Here is a 9,474-nt window from a genome sequence, read left to right on the forward strand (position 1 = left end):
TCCGTCCCTGGACGCGGCGGACGAGGTCGGGCGGGAGGGCGGACCAGCCTGCGGCCATAAGGAGCGGCAAGGTTTCCAGACGAATCGGGCCCTCCTTCTTCCTCTTCGCAGGCGGGGGAATAGGGGCGGCCATGGCTGGAGAGGAGGGAGGCCGCCCGCGGGAGAGGAGGAGGGAGGCGGCGGGTGGAGAAGAGAGTGAGGTGGCGGCGGCCGATTTGGGGAGGAATCACAGAGATTGAGGGTTGTGTGCTACTACTACCGGCCCATGGGCTGACTACCGGGGACAGGAAAAATGTGTGCCCTATTGTATCTGCTGCTGTTTGGGCTGCTGTAGAAGAAAGAGAGAAAGCGAGCGAAATCACTAGTTGAGGAGTACTAAAACCAACATTGTGCTTTATGAAAAGGAACAAGGTAAAGAAAAACCAACATTGTGCTTTAAAGTTAGATATGATGAAAGCTTATGACAGAGTGGAATGGGACTACCTGAAAGCAATTATGATTAAGTTGGGCTTCACAGAAAGGTGGGTCGGTATAGTAATGAATCTTATAAACTCGGTCACCTTCTCTGTTCTGTTCAATGGAAAGAAATTACAGGAATTCAGGCCATCAAGGGGTATTCGCCAAGGGGACCCAATCTCTCCATATTTGTTCTTGATAGCACCAGAGGGCCTTTCGTGCCTCTTAAAATCCAAAGATGAGTCATCCAATCTATGTGGCTTGCAAGTGGCTCCTACGGCGCCAAGAGTAAACCACCTTTTATTTGCTGATGATAGTCTGCTGTTCTTCAAGGCTAATAGTGTGGGAGCATCGGAGGTGCACCAAGTTCTGGATATCTATTGTCAGGCCACGGGACAAAGAATAAACTATGATAAATCCTTTATTTATTTTAGTAAAGGAGTACCGGAGAGTGTAAGAGGTGAGATCAAGGGGCTACTTCAAGTGCCCAATGAGACACTAAACGAAAAATATCTAGGCATGTCTTCGGATGTGGGATCATCTAAAAATGGTGCTTTTAAGTATTTGAAGGATCGCCTGTGGAGCAGAATTAAGGGATGGATTGAAAGAACAATGTCTTCTGCGGGGAAGGAAGTGCTGGTCAAAGCTGTAGCTCAAGCCATACCCGTCTTTTCTATGTTCTGTTTTAAGCTGCCCCGAGGACTCTGTGAAAACCTAAACATGATGATCAGAAAGTTTTGGTGGGGTAGCAAGAATGGTCAGCGAAAACCACATTGGGTGTCTTGGAAGGAGATGACCCAGCCAAAAGCAATGGGCGGGCTAGGGTTTAAGGACTTTGAACTGTTCAACTTGTCGCTACTTGCAAAACAAGTGTGGAGGATCTTGTAGAGCCCGGAGACACTAAGTGCGCGAATTCTGAAAAGTGTTTACTTCCCAACTACTACAATCCTCAAGGCAAGTTTAGGATCGCATCCGAGCCAGGTGTGGCAAGCAATCCTCGAAGGGCGTGATGTACTAAATATGGGTCTCATTCGAAGGATTGGTAACGGGGCAGAAACAAGCATATGGAAAGAAAACTGGATCCCAAGAGATGAAATGATGAGGCCATACGGTTGTTTAATACACAACCCACCATCTCTAGTGTCGGAACTTATAGATGCTACGTCTCCAGGATGGAATGTTCAGCGTCTCCAAGAAGTATTCCTCCACATTGACATTCAGCCAATCCTGAGCATTCCAATTTGCACAAGAAACGTACAAGATAGCTTGGCATGGAATTTTGAGAACAAGGGATTGTTTACTGTCAGATCTGCATACAACATGTTGGTCTCGATCAGGAAGAGAAAGGATCAGGAAGAGAAGGGAAGCATGGCTGGAAGGAAATACAGGGTCGTCGACCACGAACAGAGAAAGCGGGGATTGGAAAAAACTTTGGCACACTCCAGTACCAGGGAAAGTGAGGATGTTCTTATGGCGACTTGCAAAACAATCGCTACCAACAAATGATGTTCGTGCCCACCGCAACATGGCGCAATCGAGTGTGTGTGGGCTGTGTGGAGTGCAGGATTCATGGCGTCACTCGCTGCTGGAATGCACAACGTCTCGATGCATATGGGCGCTGACAGAGGAAGAGATTGGTCAGAAAATAGCAGGCACGACAGAACCTTCATCCAAACTGTGGCTCTTTACAATGATGAATCTGTTATCTCATGCACTTTTTGTGAAGATGGCTGTAACGCTTTGGGCGATTTGGTCAGCAAGGAGGAAGGCGATTCACGAAGGAATATTTCAAAGTCCGCAGGCTACTCACATGTTCGTCCAGAGGTTTATCTCTGAACTTGATACGATCAAGTGTCCATCCCCAGCACAACCGAGTACACGAACAAGAATGGTTGGAAGCACGCGACCTAAGGCGTCGCCCCCGGGCTACGCTAAGATACATGTAGATGCAGGCGTGGCTCGGTCTAGGTGGACGGCAGCAGCTGTCTGCCAGGACGACCAAGGAAATTATATGGATAGCTCTTTCCTACTAATATATGGTATGCAGGATCCAGCCACACTGGAGATCATTGCATGCCGGGAAGCTTTGCCGCTGACTGAGGATCTGGGAGTGCAGAACTTTGTTATCTTGTCGGATGCAAAACAAGCAATACAGGATGTGAATAATGCCAGTAGAGGTCGCTATGGGGCTATCATCGAGGAGATTCGAGTTAGAGCAGCTAACTTTACTTGCAATTTTATGTATGAAAGTCGTTCAGTCAATATAGAGGCATACAAACTTGCTAGATTTTCCCTTTCATTAGATCAGGGGTGCCACCTGTGGCTCGTCCAACCCCATGATTCGATTTGTATCCCACATTCTGTGGTTTATGATCAATAACGCTTTTTCTTTACCGCTCAAAACTAGTTGAGAAATACTCGTTGCGAAGATCACTCCAACTTCCCCAGGTTGCGACAAGTCGCGCTCTGCATGTGCGCCACTTATCGCTATTTGGGAGTTTTCCCTTTTTTTCATAGATTCGTTTATTCAAAACGTTTTATCTCTTAGACCGTGCATCCAAATCTTAAAACCGCTTTCACCGTTGGATCCCTTGCATTGAGATCTTCAAAACTAGATCCCATGTAGATAGGTTTTGATGAACTTTTTTTTCACGAAAAAAATCGGACAAAAAAATCGAACCGGGAGCAAGGGTTTTTTTCTTTTTGAAAGAGGCACGCCCATGCCTCTCACGAAATCACAACCGTGCCTCTCGCGGAAGCAAAATCGGCACTCTCATGAAAAAAGAAGAGAAAACATGTTTTTTTTGTTTCCGAGGAGGCACGGCCGTGACTCTCGCAGAAGCACAACCGTGCCTCTCGCGGAAGCAAAACCGTGACTCTCGCGAAAAAAAAACATGTTTTTCCCGTTTGCGAGAGGCACGGCCGTGCCTCTCGCGAAAGCACAGCCATGCCTCTCGCGGAAACAAAACCGTGACTCGCGCGAAAAAAATAGAAAACACGTTTTTTTGTCGTTTCCGAGAAGCACGGCCGCGACTCTCGCGAAAGCACAACCGTGCCTCTCGCGAAAGGAAAACCATGACTCTCGCGAAAGCAAAAAAACAGAAAATGTGTTTTTTCCCATTTCTGAGAGGCACGGCCGTGACTCTCGCGAAAGCAAAACCGTGCCTCTCGCGGAAGCAAAACTGTGACTCTTGCGAGAAAAAACGCGTTTTTTGCGGAAAAAAAATTGAATTTTTTTTATCAAAAAGCTAGGGATCACCGGTGAAAAATCAAAAAGTGGAAAAAAACTAGAAAAAATCCGTTAAAAAGCCGAAAATGTGTGCGAAAAATAAAAAAAATAAAAAAAAAATCTAGAGGGAGCGTCCAGAGCACGACACGTGGCGAATGACTGAAAGCGCGTCAAGTGGCGCTGATCGTTGCGACGCTCTCGTTAATTAGTTGCTCTCGAAAGTGAGGCTAAGCTATTTGCATGTGTGTCTAAACAAAAAAGCTATTTGCATATGGGAAAATAACCTTTGGTTCCTCCGTGTATATACACCTCATAATTTAAAAAATAAAAAATTGTCTGTAAGTTTTTCTACAATAAACTTGACTTTTTTTTTGCACTAGAGCCAATGTTGACTTCAGAGTAAAAAAACAAAATTATTTGCTACTATAGGTCATTATTCACACTATTTTTACATTTTTTTCCTTTTTTTGGAAAAAGCCAACGAGATTTTGTTGTGTGAGCAATTTTCTTTGGCAGTACAATGGAAGGCCAAGTGTATTTCAAAATATTTTCAGAAATTGTTGACCCTTTATTTAATTACTAAATTGTTTTTTCATATAGCAGACCAAAAATTCCCCTCCCACTTATTCGTGCTATTTTGGTGTTGCACATTATTTTTTAGAATCACTAAAATTTTGACATCAAATTTTTACTACCTCCGTCCTGGTTTATTGGTCCTCTTTGTATTTTGTGCCAAAATATGACCATATATTTAACTGACAAAATATTTACATGTGTCATAGAAAATTATATTGTTGCATTCGCATTTGAATATAGTTTACAACGATATAATTTTTTGGGACATGCATTAACATTTTGCTAATTAAATCCATGGTCAAAATTTGACACAAAATACTACTAAGAGGATCAATAAACCACGACAGAGGTAGCATCTTGGATTGAACTCTGTTTTGGCCGTAGATCGAGCTGCATATATCTAAAGCACTCTAGGTAGCCTTGTCAGCCTTTTGTGACCATTCGATATAGGGTCAAATCGAGTGAGCTCTTCTGCGTTGCTGTAAAAGCAAAATACAAGGAACAACTGCTAGGCAAAATATGCAACCGCCAACCATGCCACAAATATTTATAAGCTGCAAAGCAAATCTTCAGTTCTTATTGTATTTCGGCAGTAATGCCCAGAAATACAAGAAACAAACTACGAATGATGCAGTTAGTTCAAGGGCCTGGAGCATGGACGCATGGGATCATTAGAAAAATAGATGAAAGATTACTTTCATGCCCTGGTGTAACCCAAGCCGTAACCGCAGTACATGATATTGCAAAACTAACAGAGCTTACAGAGAACAACGAGGCATGCTACTATGATCAATGGTCCCACTGCAGGAGCTAAATTCAGAAGTTGGCTAAATTTGGGCCAACATTTACTACTGCCAGAAATTAAGCACCAGATTGCATTGCTAGGAAGTAGTAATACAAGAGAAGACACACCTAAATAAGATAGCATCAAGCACAATAGATGTAGCATTAGGTTGATACCAAGCACTACTAATTAAGACAGCAAACTATAGTTCCACTACAGGTAATATCTAACCTACGATCAACCTGTTTCTTACCCTTAACAAGGCAAGGCATAACCATAATAACTAAACGGAAGACTAGAAGGAAAAGATGAAGAATTACTTAGCAAATGCATAGCCTTCTTGTCGGATGAAGATCACCATCCCCAGATTGAATGAGGATCCGCTGGTGCTTTATGGAATTGTTGCAAGGCCAGTTGAGAATCCAGGGTGTTGATGGCGTAGCTGGAGAGAAGGTGGATGATGGTGTAAGGACGGTCGGCGACCAGGACAAACTGCCTGTCGACGTCCTGCTTTCTGAAATCTGCAGCTTCCAAGATCCTCTCTCTTTTGTTGTCCTTGATGTAGCACTTGCAGATATGAGCAGACGAACCCAGATGTTCGATGTAATACACGCAATCTGCCTCAGTGCCTGGGAACTTATCAGCATCGACAGAGAAGCACTTGTGGTCACCGATGAAGATGACAAATCTGCCAGTGGCCTTCACAGGCGAGAGCTTACCTGTCTCGGTGTCAAGTTGGAGAGCAAAGAGAGAAGGAGCTTGCTGTGGATTCAAGAGCTTCAAGACGACACATATATGCCCATCCAAACCCACTAGGGAACACCGGATGCCGTAGGCATCTGAAGGAAGATCGCCGGAGAAAGCCTCGCCAAAAGGAGCAGCCGGCAGAAACTTGTGTAAACAAGTAAACATCTCACGTAATTCGGATAATCCCAAGACATTCATGTGTGCGTAGACACCACCCACGGCCGCCTTCCGGATGAAATGATAAGCTGATTTATACGACCTTCCGGAGAAACTTTTACTGTGAGGATCGGCCGCGTAAGCCTTGCGAGATGAGTCGCAGAACACGGCGAGCCGGAGCGAAGAGCCATTGGGGGAAATGACATCAGCGATTCCCACATCGGGTGGCACAGGTGCCGCGAAAGGGATCACGATGCCGGTAAGAGGGTTGAGGACGCAAGCGGCGTGAGGAGGGCTTTTGCCCGCCAGAACGAAGTAGCCGGCGAGAGTGGTGGCCACGACGTGGTAATCGGCGAGCTGCGGGAGATTCTTGTGGAGGAAGCAGAGCAGCACGCCCCGGTCCCGTCCTGTCAGGTCACTTCCGGTGGTGCTTGAACTTGACGTAAACGATCATTTTGATGCTAGAACTTGTGGCATACATTGAACTAGTGCAATAACTTGGCTCGGTTGTACAAATACGGTCCTAATCGCGTATGGATAGGAAATCAACGCTGACTTGACGTGCCAGCGTGGTATGGGGCCCGCTGTCAGCGACTTGAAGCGTGTGGCCTTTTTTTGGCAACAAAAACCCCTAAAAAATTATTTCTCACAAAAAAGACCAGTTCACGTGGTAGATGTTTTTTCTTTTTGCTGTATGACAAGTAGGTGCTGACGTGAAAACTAAAAGAAAAAAGCTTAGGCCTCTACATTCGAACACGCCAACTACTGCTAGGACGCACACCCTCACAGCCACGGCAACATCTGCTCCCGGATGTTCAATAAGTATAACAAGTCGTTAATGTAGTATAGAAGGGTATTTGGAAAAAGAAAAGTAGTATAAAGATGATGCATGTGGGGCTTAAATTGGCCGCAGATAGTGCCGCCCATTTTACACGAGCTAGTTCTTTTTGAAATAATTGTAAAACATAAGTAATAAAAATAAACTTCAAAACATTTATGTGTGATAAATATTATGCATACAAACAATGATCAGTACATAAAAGTTTTTAAACAAACATGTGTTATATAAATTGTTTAGTAAATGCGGGCACTTAAAATGTTTAATGAATATAAAAATTATAGAGTTGCAGCTAGATTTAAATTATTCAAACTGATGAATATAAACATTTACTAAATATTTATGAATATTCACTTTTGATTTATATTCAAAACAACAATCTATTTTAAATATTAGCACGACTGAATATTCGTATTAACATTTTAAATCTTAAACTACATATTTTTTTAATTATACAAACATTGAATTATAAAAATATGCATATGATTATTGAAATGTTTGTAGCACTAAAATAACATTTATGAATTGTGGTGTTAAAAATATTCATTTCTTATTGTACAAATATTTTTATAATTTCACAAATATTATTTTACATATATATGTATATTTTCAAAAATATATGTGAACAGTTTAGAAAAGTAATTTTTTTTCTATGTATAATAATATTTATACTTCACGAAAATTTAAACATTATTTTTATTAATTAGGTTAGAATTTACATACATACAAATATCTAAATAAAACAAAGAGGAGCAAATTGGTCGCACTGACGGTAGCCCATTTCAGCCCCACAAGCGCCTCTATTCGACTACATTAACCTAACTATCCATATTGAAGTGTTTCTCAAAAAAAACTATCCATTTGAAGTTGTTAATTTTTTTTTGAGGAACCAGTAGGAGCACTGCCTTTTCTTATAGAAGGAAAACAGAAGCGCAATTTACAGGGGGGTGCACGTTTTTAGGGAACGTGGCAAAAACCAAGAAATGGCCCATATACATGAACCATGTAAGACCTAGCAGATACTCAGCCTATGCCGACAGATGGCAAGGCCCCAACGAAAGCCATATCCCGTTGCTTAATGGCCTCGAAAGCTAGTAGAGCAACCTCGCGATGAGTCATCCGTTGTCATGTGAAAACGCGTCTGTTTCTCTCTTTCCAGATAGCCCAAATTGTGTAGATGATCCTCCCGCTCCTCCGTCTCCGAATTTGGGATGGCTCATCTACTAGCATCTTGTCCCACCGGTCAGAAAAAATGCCTGGCTCAGGCAAGAAACCTGAGATGGCGAGACCCTCGTTTGTCCAGGTGTTTACCTGGATCCAAACTGCGACCGCGAAGGGACAGTCCTTGCAAAGATGGGTTGCTGTTTCTGGCTGCTGAAGACATAGCTGACACCTTGGGTCATGTGGCCAGCCGCGAATAGCCAACATATCTGCGGTGAGGATTCTACCATGCAGGACTAGCCACGCAAAGAATTTGCACTTGGGCTCGGCGTAAGCAGACCAGACCTTTGAAGAGTCAAATCTTGGGTGTGAGCCAAAGAACTGCGCCGCATAGGCCGATGCGGAAGAGTAGGCTCCATTAGTGGTCAGGTTCCAGGAGATTGTGTCATCTTGATCTGGCAGTAGAACTGTCTGGCTGATCCATCCCCATAGAGTGACAAATTCCCCCAGTTGTTGCAGGGATCGAATGCTAGCGACTGCTCTGATCCAGTTATCATTTGTCAACTCCTGATGCACGGTCCTATTTTTTCTTGAAGCTGTTTTGTAAAGCTCCGGCGCAAGTAGCGTTAGAGGGCCCCTTCCACTCCAGTTGTCATGCTAGAAAAGTGCCTTGCGGCCATCTCCCAAAGTTATGGTTGTGCTTGCGCGAAAAAGGTTCATATCAGCCTGGTCGCATGGCAGGTCAGTGCCCACCCATGGCCTCTCTGGGTCTGTCCATTGTAACCAGGGCCAGCGAAGGCGGAGGGCGCGACCAAAACGCTCAAGGTCTGCGATTCCCAGGCCGCCCAACCTCCTTGGACGACAGACGGTCTTCCAGTTAACGAGGGAGTGCCCTCCAGAAGTTTGCGTTTGATCCTCTTTCTGCCATAGAAACCCGCGAATGATCTTCTCAACTTTTCGCAGGATCCATTTCGGCAGGTTGAGAGCGGTGATGTGGAAAGTCGCCATAGCTGTTAGAACTGATTGAGCCAGAGCGACCCTGTCGGGCTTATTTAGTAGCTTTCCTTTCCAACCCGGCAGTCTACCCGCAATCTTGTCAATGAAAGGTTGGAGGTCAACCCTCCGGAGCCGACGATAGTGCAATGGAAGTCCGAGGTAGCATCCTCGGAAGCTGGCAATCTTGGCGGGGAAGACGGTGAGTATGTCCCGTAGGTCAAAGTCCCTGCACCGTATCGGAAAAACCTCGGTCTTTGACAGGTTCGTGATTAGGCCACTAGCCTCCCCAAAGGCTTTTAGTATGGCCGAGATCGCCCGCATAGGTGAATGGTATAGTGGCCTGGACCAACTGTGACCTAACCAAGGGTCACGTGCTCGAGACGCCAAGCCTCCTTTTTTCTTTAATTTTAGTATGTACACATGGAACCCATTGGCAATAGAGTCGTAAAAAAATTGAAATGCCACCTTTCCAGCATCAATAAGGTTTTTTATAAGAAAAAAACTTGAGGGGTTTTTCAAAAAAAAACTGGC

At 44.2% G+C, this 9,474-nt stretch overlaps 1 protein-coding gene and 1 pseudogene across 1 annotated transcript; both read right to left on the reverse strand.

The window, feature by feature from the left end:
• LOC119272973 overlaps positions 1–133 on the reverse strand; it is a 2,275-nt pseudogene extending 2,142 nt beyond the window's left edge.
• A 5,266-nt stretch (positions 134–5,399) lies between these two features.
• LOC119272974 lies at positions 5,400–8,189 on the reverse strand. The gene is made up of 2 exons (XM_037554305.1): positions 8,098–8,189; positions 5,400–6,384 (listed from the first exon to the last, which is right to left on the reverse strand). Exons 1-2 carry the CDS (start codon positions 8,187–8,189, stop codon positions 5,400–5,402), a joined length of 1,077 nt encoding a protein of 358 aa, XP_037410202.1.
• Positions 8,190–9,474: the final 1,285 nt, after the last annotated feature.

The sequence above is a fragment of the Triticum dicoccoides genome, chromosome 3A (assembly GCF_002162155.2).
Source record: "Triticum dicoccoides isolate Atlit2015 ecotype Zavitan chromosome 3A, WEW_v2.0, whole genome shotgun sequence".
Classification (NCBI taxonomy): Eukaryota; Viridiplantae; Streptophyta; class Magnoliopsida; order Poales; family Poaceae; genus Triticum; species Triticum dicoccoides.

Excerpts from the sequence above, each read along its gene's own strand:
- LOC119272974 (XM_037554305.1), bottom strand. The coding sequence starts at position 8,189 with ATGACCCAAGGTGTCAGCTATGTCTTCAGCAGCCAGAAACAGCAACCC. Across the intron at positions 6,385-8,097 it reads CGGTCGCAGTTTGGATCCAG|TTCAAGCACCACCGGAAGTG; the intron begins GTAAACACCTGG and ends GTTTACGTCAAG.